This window comes from Camponotus vicinus, unplaced genomic scaffold, assembly GCF_025532165.1.
Source record: "Camponotus vicinus isolate PSW18456_S1 unplaced genomic scaffold, iyCamVici1.0 SCAF_7, whole genome shotgun sequence".
In the NCBI taxonomy this organism is placed as follows: domain Eukaryota; kingdom Metazoa; phylum Arthropoda; class Insecta; order Hymenoptera; family Formicidae; genus Camponotus; species Camponotus vicinus.
Window position 1 is genome coordinate 12,769,275 of NW_028141979.1, and position 18,870 is coordinate 12,788,144.

The 18,870-nt window shown below is 34.7% G+C and overlaps 3 protein-coding genes, 1 long non-coding RNA gene and 1 pseudogene across 4 annotated transcripts; 2 read left to right on the top strand and 3 right to left on the bottom strand.

Moving 5' to 3' along the window:
* Window positions 1-3,552: 3,552 nt before the first annotated feature.
* LOC145974806 (uncharacterized) lies at window positions 3,553-4,406 on the bottom strand. The gene is made up of 3 exons (XR_014439805.1): window positions 4,353-4,406; window positions 4,000-4,250; window positions 3,553-3,669 (listed from the first exon to the last, which is right to left on the bottom strand). It is a non-coding gene; the product is annotated as an uncharacterized LOC145974806 (long non-coding RNA).
* A 20-nt stretch (window positions 4,407-4,426) lies between these two features.
* LOC145974182 (uncharacterized) lies at window positions 4,427-5,615 on the bottom strand (the record flags this gene model as incomplete). The annotated part of the gene is made up of 5 exons (XM_083104005.1): window positions 5,502-5,615; window positions 5,053-5,171; window positions 4,906-4,944; window positions 4,679-4,823; window positions 4,427-4,513 (listed from the first exon to the last, which is right to left on the bottom strand). Coding segments are annotated over exons 1-5 (504 nt in total), but the record flags the coding sequence as incomplete, so codon positions are not given.
* LOC145974183 (uncharacterized) lies at window positions 5,112-7,935 on the bottom strand (annotated as a pseudogene).
* A 1,854-nt stretch (window positions 7,936-9,789) lies between these two features.
* Window positions 9,790-11,883, top strand: LOC145974561 (uncharacterized). The gene is made up of 6 exons (XM_083104459.1): window positions 9,790-9,953; window positions 10,065-10,103; window positions 10,186-10,330; window positions 10,498-10,660; window positions 10,755-11,005; window positions 11,337-11,883. Exons 2-5 carry the CDS (start codon window positions 10,078-10,080, stop codon window positions 10,853-10,855), a joined length of 435 nt encoding a protein of 144 aa, XP_082960585.1. The 5' UTR covers window positions 9,790-9,953; window positions 10,065-10,077; the 3' UTR covers window positions 10,856-11,005; window positions 11,337-11,883.
* Window positions 11,884-13,201: 1,318 nt separating this feature from the next.
* On the top strand, window positions 13,202-15,207 carry LOC145974184 (uncharacterized). Its single transcript, XM_083104006.1, has 7 exons — window positions 13,202-13,217; window positions 13,334-13,567; window positions 13,690-13,851; window positions 13,958-14,110; window positions 14,201-14,457; window positions 14,605-14,773; window positions 15,009-15,207. The coding sequence occupies exons 1-7, from the start codon at window positions 13,202-13,204 to the stop codon at window positions 15,146-15,148; spliced, it is 1,131 nt and encodes a 376-aa protein (XP_082960132.1). The 3' UTR covers window positions 15,149-15,207.
* Window positions 15,208-18,870: the final 3,663 nt, after the last annotated feature.

Genomic DNA, 18,870 nt, shown 5'->3' on the forward strand with positions numbered 1-18,870 from the left:
TAAATAAAGCTGAAAGGAATTATTGTATTACACGACGAGAATTGTTGGCTATTGTGGCCTCTTTAAAATCTTTCCACCATTATTTGTATGGGAGAAAATTCAAGATTCGGACGGATCATATTTCTCTTAAATGGTTGATGTCTTTCAGAGATTTGGAAGAGCAACTAGCTCGGTGGTTAGAAAGATTACAGCAATACGAATTTGAGATAGTCCATCGTAAGGGTCATCTTCACCAGAATGCTGATGGATTGTCAAGGCGCCCTTGTTCTGTATTCGGTTGTTCGTATTGCGCGAAGGTGGAATTGAAGGAAAATTCTTTTGCTCGAATAATTTTGGGAGACGAGGATCTTGAGGAGTGGCGGAGAAGGCAAGAAGGGGATCCTACTATTGTTTTGTTTTTGCGAGGAAAAGAACTTAGGGTACGTCCCAGTTGGCAGGAGGTAAAACATGACGTTTCTGCGAAAATTTATTGGACTTATTGGGATGCGTTAATTTTAAGGAAGGGAGTCTTATTCAAGAAATGGGAGTCTCCGAATTTCAAATCTGAGATTTTTCAGATAGTCGTTCCCAGGAATTTCATCAAACAGATTATGGAGGAGGCTCATGATTCTGTTTCTGGAGGCCATTTTGGAGTGAACAAAACATTGGGGAAAATCCGAAGACGGTTTTATTGGGCTACTTGTAAGAATGATGTGGAAGATTGGTGTCATTCCTGCAAAGTCTGCGTGGCGAAGAAGGGTCCATCGGGTAAGGGGAGATCTCCTATGCAAGTTTACGATTCGGGTTCTCCTTTCGAGAGAGATCCTTTCAGATGGATATACTGGGCCCTCTTCCGATGACTACAACAGGAAATCGCTATTTATTACTGGTCATCGATTGTTTCACTAAATGGGTTGAAGCCTTCCCATTGAAAAATATTAAAGCTACTACAATAGCGGATGTTTTTGTGAAGCAGTTTATTTCCCGCCACGGAGTCCCCTTAGAAGTCCACACAGATCAAGGGAAAAATTTCGAATCGAATATTTTTCAGGGAATAATGCACCTTTTGGGAATTAAGAAAACTAGGACGACTGCTTTACATCCACAGTCAGATGGTCAGATCGAGCGTCATCATCAAACAATTTTGAATTATTTGGCTAAATTTGTTGCGGAGGATCAGAAGGACTGGGATAGTTGGGTTCCCATGTATTTATTAGCTTATCGTTCTGATCTCTGAGCCTCTCCTGCGGAACTTTGTTTCGCACGCGATTTACGGTTGCCTTTGGATTTATTACAGGGAAGCCCTCCAGAGAGAGGGGAGGAAGATTCTTCTGAAGGCTATGTTCAAAGACTGAAGAAGAGATTAAATAACGTACATAGTGAAGCTAGGCGGCATTTGAATCTTCAATCTCTTCGTTCCAAAATTCGTTATGATCAAAGGGCTAGGAAAATTAATTTTAATATTGGTCAAAAAATTTGGTTCTATAATCCTCGTAGGGTAAGGGGAAAATCTCCTAAATTGCAAAGTAATTGGGAGGAACCTTATGAAATAGTTAAAAAGCTTAGTGATGTTGTCTTCGGAATAAGGAAGTCGAATAGACACAGATGTAAGGTGATTCATTCCGATAGGTTGGCCCCTTTTCACGAACGAAGTTTTGGGAGGAGTTTTCCGGAGCCCGCTATTTAATAAGAATTAATTTTAGAAAAGCTAAGTTTTCTGCTCCTTTTTAAAAATTCTTTCAGAAGCTCGACAAAGAAGGTGAAATAAGAATGATAGTTGAAGAAACTGAAGTTTGAGCGGAACCGAAAGGGATCTAAGCTGCCTCACCCACGGTTTTTGACCCGTGGTTTTCCCGTGGGTCTTCGGGCGAATGCCGAGGCAGGGGCCTGAGGAGTTCTCTTGGGAGAACGGAGGGTCCACGGGGAGATACCCCCCCCTCTTGCCTGAAGATTTTTCTCTAAGGAGAAAATCAGTGAAGTTGTTGGAATCTGTGAAGTCGTTTGTTCCCAAGAAGATTTGTGGTTCGGAAACCTGCAACAGCAGTTCAGGGAGAACATGGAAACACGTCGGGAGCTGAAATACGACGAGATTCCTTTGAAGACTTACCACAACGTGATTGTCGGGACGACAATCTTTCGAGAGGAGAGCAAGTGTTACATCCCTGGTTCGAGTCGCGGTCGAGTCCGTCGTGGAAAGAGAAGAAGTCCGTCGTCAAGAGGTTGTTGACAGCGGCGGCTGTCATTTGAGTATGGAGCCAGCTATCAGGCTGTGTGGACGCGTTTCTCTTACGAGCCGATCCGTGTTATTAATATTCCCAGATAGCAAAATGCTAGCAATATGCGCGCAGATTGGCAGCAAATTTGATCAGAAACCCAAACCAAAACCATAGCCATCTGTGTCCGCAATAAGCTCGTATTCTGTCGACAGAATCTGCTGACAAGCAATGTGAGCAGACTGGCAGCAGAAATCGCGCAGAATTGCGCACATAACCTGGTAGCAGATTGACGGCAGAAATGCGACAAAATCTGCTGACAAGCAATGTGAGCAGATTGGCACCAAAAACCGCGCAGAGTCTGCGCACATATTTGACAGCAGATTGACGGCAGAAACCGAGTAGAGCCTGCGCACATAACTTGGTAACAGATTGACGGCAGAAACCGAGCAGATCCTGCGCACAGAACTTGGCAACAGATTGACAGCAGAAATCGAGCAGATTCTATACATAACCAACTCTTTAAATAGACGTGCATTTAAATTTTAAATGTGAATAATATAGGTCTTTTCAACTCAACTGATTACTATAGATAAAAGTTTAATTCTTTCCTTCTAATGTGGAATAAAAAAGATAATTCATGAGTTTATCTTTTTTATTCCACATTAGAATAAGGAAAAAAATAAACTTTGAACTCGTGCAGTCAGTTCAGCTGAAAAAAACAGATTCATTATCAAAACGTGACTTTATTTTGAAGTATGGGAATGCAAATATAATTATTAAAATATAATAAGAAAACAGTATTTTATTTATACACACACACACACACACTCACACACACATAATATACAATAATATATAAGATATATATTTTACACATTCGCACATATATCACATTTAATCATATATAATAGATGTGTTTCTTCATCCCGACGTCATCTTCAGAAACGAAGAATAATGCTATTCTTTTCCACACCCACTTCCTTGTCCTTCGATGCAAGTTTACCTAAACATAAAATTACAACATAAAATAGGCGCAAGGACATACCTTTCAATTAAAATGCCGCTGAAAAGTGCCGATTTTTTATTACGTATAAAAGATACGTTTCAACGTTTTATCATTAAAAATAGCACTGAAAAGTGCTGATTCATCTGTCTGAAACAGACAGAGACCAAGATATCGATTGTGTAACTTTTTCTAAAGTGAAAACGTGAAAAGAGAAAAAAGAAAAATTTCCGCCACTCACGCATTGATTTTAAACTGAAATCAATGTGTGATTGGAAGAAATTTTTCACTTTTTACGTTTTCACGTTAGAAAAAGTCACACAATCGATATCCAAACCACAGCTCTCTCTCCTTCTCCTCTTCCCCACACCCTCCTTTCCCTCATCCTGTCTTTTCGCTCTTCTTTCTTCATTTCTTCTTTGTCACCCATTGGTCCTTTGCCACGTTCTTCATATTATCCTGTAAATAAATCTGCAAAAAAAACTTACAAGTTAATTTTAAAAAAGAGATGAAAGCTATTAAGATAAAAATATCAATGTCTCAAGTGTATTTAAATTTGGATGCTGATCATTTTTTATGTTTAATATGAATATTTCTTAATTTTTAACAAATGTATACATATATATTTTGATTCATATTCTAATTCATATTCTAATACATTTTTAATTCTAATATTTCTACTTGCAACATAAAATATGTATTCACATGATGTGTGCATACATATATTAAATTTAAAGTAGAAATATTAGAATTCAAAGGTAAAAGCAATACGAATGTCCAGTCGTAAATCGAGATGTTTACCTTATGCAAATAATAAGTTATTCATCATCTACTTCTTCAGGATCTTCTTCTCCTCCTCTCTCTTCTTCTCTGCCTCTCTCTTCTTCTTCCTCCCAAAAATCCCGGTTAACTCTTGGTGCTCCGACTCTCCGTGCACGTGGACCACGCATCCTACTGCGATATCTTTCCTTCGCAACGCGCAGAGTGTCCCGCATCTGCGTCTGAAATTCTGCTCGCGTTGGTCTTTGGAAATGTCGATTCCTGCAAATAGCCTTTGAAAAAAGGAACATTATATATATATATATATATATTTACATATGTATATATAAAATATAATATTAATATCTTTTAAGTAAAAGCGGAAAATTTTGTACCATAAATGGCCATGATGAAACGAGCGTTGTATAAAGGTCGCTGTCCTTCTTCTCGGCCCCACCAAGAAAGATCGCGTCAATTGGTCTGCAAAGCCTTCCTTAAAACATAGATTTACGGCTTCCTTTAAGTGAAAGCCGCCGATATATTGGAAGTAATTAACCTGAAAAGATATATTAATTGAAAAAAATATAAAATATAATAATATATATATATATAAGTATATGTGTGTGTAATAAATCAATACTTATATATATTAAAGAAGTTAAAATGTTCTCTTTCCTCCACCTCCTCTCTCTCTCTCACACACATACAAACGAACACTTACAACATCGGAATATCCATTGTCATCAATATTTTGAAATGCGTGCATTTGGTCCAACGTTGAAATTGGAAGTATAGCTGGCTTCTGTGCAATGGAATTGCGATTTTGAACGCATTTCAAAATTTTCTCCAGGAGGCCATTCATTCTTCTGGAAATGAAAGGATTAATCAATAATTTTGAAAGAAAAAAAAGAACTTTTAATATTTAATTACAATACATTTCATAGTTACTTCAATTCTGACTCCACGCGATTCATTTGTTCTTCTTTCCTGTAATTATATATAAACATTTTCAAGTACATTTTTTTCACACTCATATTTTTTTATTTACTTTACAAATAAGTAAAATACTGTACAAATAAGTAAAAATGAGGGTACCTCTTCTCGTTAAATTGTTTTTGGTATGGGATTCCCTGTGAATGATAACCAACATATTCATCACGGGGATGGTGACGTGATGAATCTTGCTGCTGCCTGGACCAGGTTTCTGCAGATGTCTGAAACTCGGATAAGGTATTATTAATATAATGCGATTTATCAGAACCCCCCCACCTGTGACAAGTGTAAATCTGTTTGTGCATTGCGTGTGTGTTGCTGTATGGTAGATGTCTGTGCATGTGTATTTTCGTATTTTGCCCGTGTTTCTGGTGTGTATCTTGTGTGAATTGAAATGTTTGAGTGTTTGTATGTTTGTGTTTGTCCATTGTGGTGTATATTGTTGTTCTGTATATTGTTGTGTATGTGGTTGTGTCAAGTATGTATTAATAATAGAAGTTATAGGACTCTGATTTACTTCCCTATTGATCGGCGATATCTTTGTTGATTACGTCTGGTCCTGTGATGGTAGCTTCTGCTGTGCTTCTCCTTCGCTTCCTTGGACTTTCATCCAAAGACGTTTGATACCACACAGGTTTAGCAACCACACACTTTGACCCATCCATATCGCTGTAAGTATATAAAAACACATAATATATATATAAATTTTTTGTACATTATAAATATGTCTGTTTTTTTCATTTCTACAACATGCATATATACATTAATAATATGCAACTTATATATTTAATAATTTGCTAGAAATGTTTGATACATTATAAGAATAATGGTATGATAAAAGAATACATCACACACTTTCTATCTATTCCGTGTGTATCATAGCTGCGACGATGTATTTTGATGATTCCATCTCGTCTTCATCACTGTCACTGTCATCCAGTGATCTATTTTCCCATAAAGGCATTCTATAGCATTTTGCGTTCACTTCATTATAATTAATTGTAATACACTCTCTGCTAATGTTGCCACATTTATATATCTGAAAGGCTGAGGACTCTATGCCAATGTTATAAAAATTATCTACTTCTAAAAATCGTTTAACAATCAAATTATATGAATTATTATTTTCAACAATATTTATGACGATACAGATTGATCCGTCTAGCAAAATGCAGCAATTATCTCGCAAGTCAGTACTTAAATATATTCCATTAAATTGTATTTTAGTATAATGAGGATTATTTTTATCAGTATTATGTGACATTGATACGCGAATGGATGACTCAATATTGAGATTTTGACATAGCCCGTGTTGTCGTATTTCCATCATTCTATTGAAAAATTGTTGAAGAGGTTGATTTGGTTTCCTGCAATACTTTCTAAAAATCGACATATTACTTTCGTATGGAAAAGCAGAGGAAAGAAAATGAATCTAAATTACCAAGACGTTTAACATCATCGGTGAGATGAAGAAGACCATGAACATTGTAGCTATTGAAATTTGGACCATAAAGAGAATTACAACGAAGTACAAATTTGTGCAACGCGAGTTCTGCAAATTTTAATTGTTTTCTCGAGGGACACTTTGAAACTAAGACTCTTATGAAACTAAGACTCACCATGTAAGAGTAAAAAGTGCTTGTACAAATGTTCGTTCAATATACTATACATCACAACTGGCCCTATATAAAGAAGAAATTGGCGAAATTCTGTCGCTTTGTACTTAGAATATACATCTAAAGATCTAGGACGTCTTGCAAATTCCGTAGGACAATATTTTTTTAAAATATTTAAACGATCACTAATTCTAGAAATATCTCTTCCCGAAAGCTTTGATATTCGTGAATATTTACCTTGTATCCACGCAGATAACAATTTTTTCATAACACCTAAGCATACAAGATGCATATATTCAAAAGGGACTTGAGAAACCATTCCTATTGGTAGTAATGACAATGGACTTGTGCCCTCTTTGTGATGATCTTCATCTATACATAAAACATATTCTTCATCAGTGCGAAGAGGATGATTCATACCGTTGAAGACATAGTGACCATCGCTTAGTATACCAGAAACTTTACACTTTGAACAGGGATAACGAGACATATGACCACGATGATTTAAAATAAAAGCACGAGCTGGTGCATCAGCTATAAAACATCTTAATTTTATTGGTATTTTGCTGCCACGAAAATTTATACCTCCATTAGCCATAATTGCTCTAACATCGACAACAAATTTTTCAAAGAAAATGTTAGGATCATGTGGCTTTTGTGGACCTTTATAAATTCCTACAACTATTGATTTAATATTTTTCACATTCGACACTTTACATTGAATCGGCCAGAGATGAATACTACTTGATTTGTCCAACGAACATCCATCTGTACTAAAATCGAGTTCTAATTCTCTAACAACAGCTATAAATGAAGCATTCAAAAGACTTTCAATAATTTCTGTTTCAAGATTGAAATAAATGTATTGCCCTGGTTCAACATTACATATAATAACACGTTGTCGTGGTGTATTTAGAAGAGATCTAACATCTGTGGGCAAATTATTAGAGAAACAAGTATGTTTCTTCAGAACTGACAAGATACTGTTACCTTGCGAATGCGTTATATTATTTTCAACAAAACAAGATGCTAAATGTTCACGAAAAGATGGTTCTTCAGAAGTAGAAAATGAAGATGTTTGAGAATCATGTGAAATGGAAGAAGAACAAGATGCCGTATCATCCTCATTGACATTTATGCAAATGTCTCTATTATTCTGTAAAGTATCAAGATTAGAAGAACTACATTCTACAACCGATGAAGTAGAAATATTTTGCAATGAGGAATTATTCAATTGTGCAACGTTACACGTGTGAGAATTTTTCAAGCGCAAGTTCTCTCTTACTTGACTCATAACCCTACTTCGTTGTCTTATGGACAATTTATGAAGTGATTTTCGCGAAGTAGATAATTTAATCTGAGGTTTCATATTTATATATACGTATCTTTTTTCTGTTAGAGGCACAGGAAACTGCAGGCACAAGAAAAATGTGGTATCTTCGCAGTACAAATCACAAATTCGTCGAGTTTAACTCACTGTCTTAACAGTTTAACTCGGAATAACCGGTATTAGGTGTTACGTGTAACCGTAGCATACCGCGAAACTCAAGGTTTGTTCGCGTCGCATGCCCCAACATGCTCCTACTCGCTCCAACGCACTTCAATTGGTTGGCGTCATCGGAATGAGCAAATCAAAGTGCGTTGGAGTGAGTAGGAGCATATTGGGGCATGCGACGCAAACAAACCTTCAATATCCAATCACGAGTTTCTTCAATATGGCTCCATCAATCTGAGATCTCCTTTTTGGCGCCTAACCGATAATACCGCAACCACGTGCGTAAACGACGAAATAGGCTAAATTACAGTAGCGGTTAGGTGCCAAAAGAGAAATCTCAGATTGGTAGAGCCATATTGAAGAAACTCATGATGGATATTGAGTTTCGCGGTATGCTACGGCTATACGTAACACCTAATACCGGTCATTCCGAGTTCAACTATTAAGACAGTGAGTTGGACTCGACGAATTTGCGAATTGTTCTGCGAAGAAACCATATTTTTTCCGTATCTGCAACAGGAAAAACACGTAAATATGAAACTCATTCTTATTTTAAATTATTATCCACTTATTTATAAATAATTATCCATGCTGAAGTCGCATTATAGTTTATATATAATAGACAACGAAATAAAGAGTTTTAGGATTTAAGAAGAAAGATAATTCTTGAAAAATATATTAGTTTTGTTAGATATTCACGCAGCTATAATAGTAATGAAAATCTATAACACACATATAGATTTTCATATAACTGGCAATTTTCAGAACCCTGCCTCATTGTTGTCACACATTGAAATAAAAATTTTGCATTATATGCAGGGTGTTTCATCTGTTGCAGAATATAGTTATTCGAGTAATATCAATAGCTTCAATTATATTTAGCTGCTAACGATTTTTTTAAAGATATATAAAAAATTTTAAAAATTGCAACAATTCTCAGACTTTCAAGTATATATCTACAAATGTATATGTGTCAGTGTAAGAGAGATGAGAGAGATCATCATTTTCAATTCAATGAAGTGAATGCAAAATGCTTTTGTGGAAAAATATAGATCACTTGATAATGGAATCATCGAAATACATTGTCGCAGTTATATATGATACGCATACAGATAATAGATAGAAAGTGTGCTACGTATTCTTTTATCACACCATTATATTTTTATAATGTATCTAAATTTCTAGCAAATTATTAATATATATGTTGCATATTATAAATAATGTATATATATATGCATATTGTAGAAATGACAAAAACAGACATATTTGAGATGTACAAAAAATTTATATATATATTATGTGTTTTTATATACTTACAGCGATATGGATCGGCCAAAGCGCGTGGTTCCTAAACCTGTGCGGTACCAAACAACATCGTCTGATGAAAGTCCAAGAAAGCAAAGGAGGACCACAGCAGAAGCTACCATCACAGGACCAGATGTAATCAACGAAGATATCGCCGACATCAACAGGGAATTAAATAATCAGAGTCCTACAAATTCTATTACTAATACATGCTTGAGACAACCACATACACAACAATATACAAAACAACAATATACATCACAATGCACGAACACAAACATACAAACACACTCAAACATTTCAACTCATACAAGATATACACCAGAAACACGGGCATATGAAAATACACATGCACATACATCTACCATACAGCAACACCCACACAATGCACAAACAGATTTTACACTTGTCACAGGTGGGGGTTCTGATAAATCGTATTATATTAATAATACCTTATCCGAGTTTCAGACATCTGCAGAAACCTGGTCCAGGCAGCAGCAAAATTCATCACGTCACCATCCCCGTGATGAATATGTTGGCTATTATTCACAAGGAATCCCATACCAAAAACAATTTAAGGAGAAGAGGTACCCTCATTTGTACTTATTTGTACAGTATTTTACTTTTATTTGTAAAGTAAATAAAAAAATATGAGCGTGAAAAAAAATGTACTTGAAAATGTTTATATATAATTACAGGAAAGAAGAACAAATGGATCGCGTGGAGGCAGAATTGAAGTAAGTATGAAATGTATTGTATTTAAATATTAAAAGTCCTTTTTTTTCTTTCAAAATTATTGATTAATCCTTTCATTTCCAGAAGAATGAATGGCCTCCTGGAGAAAATTTTGAAATGCGTTCAAAATCGCAATTCCATTGCACAGAAGCCAGCTATACTTCCAATTTCAACGTTGGACCAAATGGACGCATTTCAAAATATTGATGACAATGGATATTCCGATGTTGTAAGTGTTCGTTTGTATGTGTGTGAGAGAGAGAGAGGAGGTGGAGGAAAGAGAACATTTTAACTTCTTTAATATATATAAGTATTGATTTATTACACACACATATACTTATATATATATATATATTATTATATTTTATATTTTTTTCAATTAATATATCTTTTCAGGTTAATTACTTCCAATATATCGGCGGCTTTCACTTAAAGGAAGCCGTAAATCTATGTTTTAAGGAAGGCTTTGCAGACCAATTGACGCGATCTTTCACTTGGTGGGGCCGAGAAGAAGGACAGCGACCTTTATACAACGCTCGTTTCATCATGGCCATTTATGGTACAAAATTTTCCGCTTTTACTTAAAAGATATTAATATTATATTTTATATATACATATGTAAATATATATATATAATGTTCCTTTTTTCATAGGCTATTTGCAGGAATCGACATTTCCAAAGACCAACGCGAGCAGAATTTCAGACGCAGATGCGGGACACTCTGCGCGTTGCGAAGGAAAGATATCGCAGTAGGATGCGTGGTCCACGTGCACGGAGAGTCGGAGCACCAAGAGTTAACCGGGATTTTTGGGAGGAAGAAGAAGAGAGAGGCAGAGAAGAAGAGAGAGGAGGAGAAGAAGATCCTGAAGAAGTAGATGATGAATAACTTATTATTTGCATAAGGTAAACATCTCGATTTACGACTGGACATTCGTATTGCTTTTACCTTTGAATTCTAATATTTCTACTTTAAATTTAATATATGTATGCACACATCATGTGAATACATATTTTATGTTGCAAGTAGAAATATTAGAATTAAAAATGTATTAGAATATGAATTAGAATATGAATCAAAATATATATGTATACATTTGTTAAAAATTAAGAAATATTCATATTAAACATAAAAAATGATCAGCATCCAAATTTAAATACACTTGAGATATTGATATTTTTATCTTAATAGCTTTTATCTCTTTTTTAAAATTAACTTGTACGTTTTTTTTTGCAGATTTATTTACAGAATAATATGAAGAACGTGCCAAAGGACCAATGAAAGAGAAGACAAGAAAGAGAGGACAAAGAAGAAATGAAGAAAGAAGAGCGAAAAGACAGGATGAGGGAAAGGAGGGTGTGGGGAAGAGGAGAAGGAGAGAGACCTGTGGTTTGGATATCGATTGTGTGACTTTTTCTAACATGAAAACGTAAAAAGTGAAAAATTTCTTCCAATCACACATTGATTTCATTTTAAAATCAATGCGTGAGTGGCGGATTTTTCTTTTTTCTCTTTTCACGTTTTCACTTTAGAAAAAGTTACACAATCGATATCTTGGTCTCTGTCTGTTTCAGACAGATGAATCAGCACTTTTCAGTGCTATTTTTAATGATAAAACGTTGAAACGTATCTTTTATACGTAATAAAAAATCGGCACTTTTCAGCGCCATTTTAATTGAAAGGTATGTCCTTGCGCCTATTTTATGTTGTGATTTTATGTTTAGGTAAACTTGCATCGAAGGACAAGGAAGTGGGTGTGGAAAAGAATAGCATTATTCTTCGTTTCTGAAGATGATGTCGGGATGAAGAAACAAATCTATTATATATGATTAAATGTGATATATGTGCGAATGTGTAAAATATATATCTTATATATTATTGTATATTATGTGTGTGTGAGTGTGTGTGTGTGTGTGTGTGTGTGTATAAATAAAATACTGTTTTCTTATTATATTTTAATAATTATATTTGCATTCCCATACTTCAAAAATAAAAAGTCACGTTTCGATAATGAATCTGTTCTTTTCAGCTGAACTAGCTGCACGAGTTTGGAGTTTATTTCTGTCCTTATTCTAATGTGGAATAAAAAAGAAATTGTCATGAATTCTTTTTTACTCCATATTAGAAGGAAAGAGATAACCTTTTAACTAATATAGTAGTCAGTTCAATTAAAAGACCTATTATTCAGATTTAAAATTTAAATGCGCGTCTATTCAACCGCTGGTTATGTACAGAGTCTGCTCGATTTCTGCTATCAATCTGTTGCCAAGTTATGTGCGCAGGATCTGCTCGGTTTCTGCCGTCAATTTGCTGTCAGATATGTGCGCAGACTCTGAGCGGTTTTTGCTGCCAGTCTGCTCACATAGCCTGTCAGCAGGCTCTGTCGCATTTCTGCCGTCAGTCTGCTATTGGGTTATGTGTGCAGGCTCTGCGCGAGTTCTGCTGTCAGTCTGCTGTCATGTAGGTGCAGACTCTGCGCGATTTCTGCTGTCAGTCTGCTCACATAGCCTGTCAGCAGGCTCTGTCGCATTTCTGCTGTCAATCTGCTATCAGGTTTTGTGCGCAGGCTCTGCGCGATTTCTGCTGCCAGTCTGCTGTCAGGTATGTGCAGACTCTACGCGGTTTTTGCTGCCAGTCTGCTCACATTGCCTAACAGCAAGCTCTGTCGCATTTCTGACACCAATTTGACAACCGCGTTTAATAGAGCAACTTCTGTATCAAATTTTGTTCTCTCTCTGACAGCATAAATTGACTGCAGGTTCTGCTTAAATCTGTTCGCGCATATTTGGCTATCTGGGATTGTGTATTTACGTTCTGAGTTACCGTTTGTGTTGTAATTGTGCAGTGCATTAAAGTTCATTAGTTTCTTTAAGCGCTTGTTTATTTAGCGCGTCCCGCGAGCGGCCGATCTCTTTACCGCGTGACTTCGATATTTATCGAAGTCCCCGCCCCGGGCGTAACAATATTGTGCCGTCATCGTGGATTTATTGGGATGAGACCCAAAATTCCCTCGTCACCAAATTCATGTCTCCCCCTTATACGGCCGCCAAAAGACTAAAATTGCAAGATTTAATTATAGCAGGTGAACCTCCAATTAAAACATGGCCAACATTTCGGGTAGAAACACGAGGCAGAGCAAGTAATGTAACTTTTACAATTTAATTAAATATTTTTTTGCATGCAAATATTAAAATTATAATTATATAATTATAATTTTGACAATATTGTCATAGAAACGTATTCGGAAGCTGAGGCGCGTTTAGAACTATTAAAAAAACAAGAGTATGTATTCACTGAGGAAAGTGAAATTGATGGTAGATCGCAATCTGTTATGGACACTGAAACTTATAAACTAATATCTAAAGAATCTAAAGAAACATTTTTAAGAAAAGAACTAGATTCTGCTTTCCAAAATTTAAACAAAAACAAAGAAAAATATAAACGAAAATTATATCATAAAATTACATGTAAGTTTATTTTTTATGCATTTATTGTTTTAAAAACATGTAAAAATTGTTTTAGTTAGATGAAATTATTGTAATTATCAAATTCAGAAAATCTATTTCTTATTATGTATCTGTTCAAATAGCTTCATCAGAAGATTCACTGCAGGATTCAGATGAATCAGAAATAGCCACTCCATCAAAAAAAATACCAAAATTAAATCCCAAAAAATTAACAGAATCTATGTCACACACAATCGGGGAATCTAGCTTTGCTAAACAAAAACCAGAGAATAGAATCACAAAATGTAAGTTTGATTTTTTTTTCTTTATTTTTTATAATTTTTTCATATCTTCTAAAATTTTCACTATGATTACTTATAATAATTCTATAAATTTTACCTATATAAACAGCTTCATCCGAAGAGCCATTGACTATTTCTCATTCAGTGATGAGTGAATCTACTTCTACTGCAAGTTACATGAAATCATTTAGATCTCATCAAGCTTCGAAAAAGCAGACGTTAAATTCTCTATCTACTATTGATATGGATATTGAAAATGAAGGTAAATAAATATATTTTTTGCGTAAATAATAGTAACAAATCTTAATTAATGAACAATACAATTTTCATTTATTTTATTTTCATACTGTAGACTGTGTCCTCAGCCTTGTGAAAAAAGTCTATCGGAGTTTAAAAATTGAAATTAATATAATTCAAAAGCAATTAGTTCAGCACAGAACTGAAATCAATCAAATCCAAAAATGTTTAAATACCGCTTCATCGGGAGGGCTATTGTTTGAAGCAGAATCTGAAATAGACAATGATTTTGTTTTGCCGTGTTCTACACATAAAATGTTTGAAAACTTGGAAGAAAAGCTGACAAATAGTAAAGAATATAGACAGAAAATAGTAAGTAGTTAATCTAAAAGATATTGTCAAGACTTTGCTCACTAATGACTAAAAATCATTCAATTTTATTCGTTTATTAATATAAGAATATCATTGTGTGTGTGTTTGTGTTAACATAAGGATATCATGTAGTCTATTATTTTTCAGAAATTAAATTTACTTCGGTCTGTGGATTGCAAAAAATCGATGACCCGAAATATTGGGGAAATAATACGAAAATTTTTGTGTCAAGAAGTAGCTAAAGGATTTACTACAGTAAAGTTAGTACCTGGAAAAAAAGTATTTAAAGATACAATTTTGTATAGTTGTATCGAAGGTATTCTTCACGTTTCTTTTTATATTGTATTATATGTATTATATATTCTCTTTTTATATAATGTATTATATATTCTTTTTTATTGTTGTATTTTCTATTATATTATATATATATATATTATATATATTACATATTGTATTGTATAAAATATTGTATATTATATATATTTTGAATATTTTTTTATATATTTTTTTAACATATTGTTTTTAATAATAATATTTTTGTAATATTTCAGATGTTATCTCGCATTCTTTTAAAAAAAATAATGTTCTACCGTCAAAAAGAGAAATTCAAGACTCTGTACAAGTAATATTTAATAATGTGAAAGATTGGAACGGTGCGCGCCAAAAACGTCGCAAACACGATGACGATTAGTAATATACTCTTTAATACATGCTCTTTAATATACATACTTTAATACATACTTTATTACGTTAATGTTTGTTCCTTTTATAATATTTATGTTACATGTATAAAATATTTTACATCAGTGTATTATATCAATATGTCATTCAAATATATATAAATTTTATCGAAACTATTTGTATTACAATCTCTCGCATAATATATAATTAATAAACTTATACCTCATAATCGCCCGATAAGAATCTCGATTAAATAAGGGTTGTAATCAATGATGTCAGAATGGATACCCTAGCAACATGCAACTGTAGTGAAGGGGATGAAACACAAACGAAATCTGCGTACTTGTGAGCATACATATGCGGATTTCGTTTGTGTTTCATTCCTTCCTACAGTTGCGTGTTGCTGGCGTATTCGTTCTGGCATTATTGGTTGTAATAATGCAGATCGATTCCTGATAAGGTCCTCGAATTGGTTCTCGATAAGGTCCTCAGATTGGTACCCGATAAGGTCCTTGGATTTGATCCCGATAAGGTCCTCGGATCGGTTCCCGATAAGGGCATTGCGTTACCAAATCTCTCAGGTCCCGATTGGGTGCACTCATCAGGACCTGATCACTAAATGAGGCTAGCCTGATCAGGTCCTAATCAGGGCCTTATTATTATTTCTACTCGGTAGTTTGCGTTAATCACAGCACCGGTCAGAATACGGCTATCGAACGCGGTATCGATCTCTCGCCAAACGAGTCTTTCCGCGTTATTGTCGCCGCTGTAATCACCACCACTGAGTATAAACCGTCTCTGCAATCGAGTCTTTGCACTTTCGAGTCGCGCGATTTTAGCCACCAGAGATTGTCTACTTCCGATCGAGAGCCGCGGACGCTTGACACGACTGCGTTCTTCGAGCTGTTTGATAAATTCCTCGCAACGCTGCAGCCATGCAAAATACTCGCCCAAGGTGGCAATTTGGCGGGACTGCTCCACCAGGTCACGTTCAGTCTCCTCGATGTTTTCCATTTTCTTCCTGTCTTTTTCACACTTTTAATACACACGTCACAATTTTCTATGGAGCACTTGCACATGTCGATGGGCGTTCAAATCACGTACTATGATTTGATGCGCTTCAATTCTCCTTATATATATTTCGTCCTTTCTTATCTTTGTGAACGGAGGAAGCAAGGGCGCAAAGCAGCCGAACATCGGCGCTGATATGCATTGCATTCCTTCCGAGAAAAAATCGTGGAAGATGATTCTGGGGGGCGTCATCTGTTTATATTGTTTATAAATTCGCGCGACGCGTAATTCAATGCGAGAGATAAGAATACGTCGAACGGGAAAAAAAATCTAGAATTACTTATATTAGGGGTGAGGGGGGGTGAGGGGTGTGGGGGGGTACCGCGAGAGCTATTTTGTAAGGATATATCGAACGAAAAAAATCTAGAATTACTTATATTGGGGGGGTGGGGGGGGGGTACCGCGAGAGCTATTTTATTTGCGAAAACATGTCCCGACGCGTTAGGGTATGTAATACAATATTGCTTAAGGAATACCGCTGTTTATATTGTTTATCAACCGGGTATGTAATATAATATTACTTATACTTGTGATAAAACATCCAACACGCGCCGAAACAAGCGTCCCCCGCTCCGCAGCCCCCGCGCCGCCGAAATCTCCTCCGTCCCGCGTGACGTCATTCCCCCGCGCCACCGAAATTCCCCTCGCGCCTCACCCCTCCTGAGAGGACCTGGGTTAGAACTCTCCTAGTATACCTACTTGTATTTAAAATTATTATTTTTTCATATAACAGCTAAAAAGTAGGTTTATGAAAAAAATGCATGTAACCTTTTTTGTAGAGTTTTTCAGCGGCTTTATTTTTTGCTTAAAATTTTTTTCTCAAATCAATATTTTCGGACATAAAAAGCATTAAAATTGTGAAATTCTTTTGTTAATAACTTTTTAATAAACAACGACCGCCGGCTAAAACCTTTAGAATATTAGTTAGAGATATGACCTTGACAACATATGTCAATGACACATTTGTGCGAAGGTGGGCCCTTTTTATGCATAATTATCGTTTTTTATATTTAATATTTTATATTTAATTGTTATAATTTATATTTAATTTTTTTATATTTAATAGTTGAAATATGTTAAATATTTTTTAATACTCAAGAATTATTTATTTCTTTATATTATGTTGGAAATATTACATACGTAAAAAATATTTCTTAGATACGCAGATTATCAAATTCATTAAATCGAAAAACTACCGTAACAAGAAATGTTGGAGAAATTCTTCGAATGTATTTTTCGCAAGATCTAGCGACCAAATTTACAACTGTGAAAGCAGTACCAGGAAAATATGTATTTCGCGGTACTGAATTATATTTTTTTGTATGCAAGGTATTTTCAAGACAATGTTTGAGTTATAATTTCTTAAAATGAAATGAAATATCCTGAATTTACTGTATATTTTCCAGAAGTGTTAACGAAAAATGTTACGGAAACAGATGGAACACCCTTACCATTTCGTTCATTTCAAGAATCTGTGCAGTCAGTATTAAATAATGCAAAAGACTGGACGGAAAAGGCAACGCCAGAAAGAAACAACAGATTCGTGCAACAGATTAATTTTAATTAATTCGATCAATATCGTGATTAATCAATGAAGGCAAAATGAATGGTTGATGCAGTCAATGAAAGCAAGAAAAAACATAGTTGAAGAAAGAACATAGTAGAACATAGTAGAAAAAATATGTAATTTGCAATTAACAATTACATATTTTTTTTTAAAAACAACTGTTTTTTCTTTACACCAATTGATTCCTCTCATTATTTTGTACATAAAAGTATTAAGGTAAGATAATCGAAAAATGAATATTTTACTAGATATTTTACGGTTTATGTAAAATTAAGAAATTATTTCAAGCCTCATAACTCGGAAAGTAATTAATGAAAATTAACTTAATTATAGTGTTTTGGAAAGCTCTCGAGATAAGCTACAAGAATATGCAAAAGCATATAGGGTGTCCCATTTAAAAAGTTGGAGGTGACCTTCTCATAACCTTGACAACGCTATTCGAGATCATAATAATGTTGCTGTGTAATGCGCCACATAAAACCCTATAACTTTTGTATGAAACATTTTTTTCTAAATGCGTATTTTTCGAAATATTAAGGGGTTTCCACACTTTTGGTAAACCCTGTATATACTCCTGGACAAAATTAACGCATAATTTTTTTCACTTTTTCTTTAAAATTTTTCGTTAAAATTTAAATATCAACTTTTAAAGAAAAAGGAAAAAAAAATTATGCGTGTGTGTGTGTGTGTTTGTATATATATATACAGGATGGCCCATTTTAATCCATCTAGTCGAATATCTCGAAAACCAAGCCCGGGAGAGAAAAATGTTTTAGACAAAAGTTTGGTTTCGAGGGGGCCATAAGATGGTATCATTGGTTTGACCTTAAAGAGTCATTTGAAGGTCACATGAAGGTCACCTTCAATTTCTTAAATGGAACCTACTATTTGTCATTGCACATTCTTGTAGCTTATCTCGAGAGCTTTCCAAAACACTATAATTAAGTACCTTTTCGTTAAGTACTTTTTGAGTTATGAGGCTTGAAATAATTTCTTAATTTTACATAAACCGTAAAATATCTTGTAAAATATTCATTTTTCGATTATCTTACCTTAATACTTTTATGTAGAAAATAATGAGAGGAATCAATTGG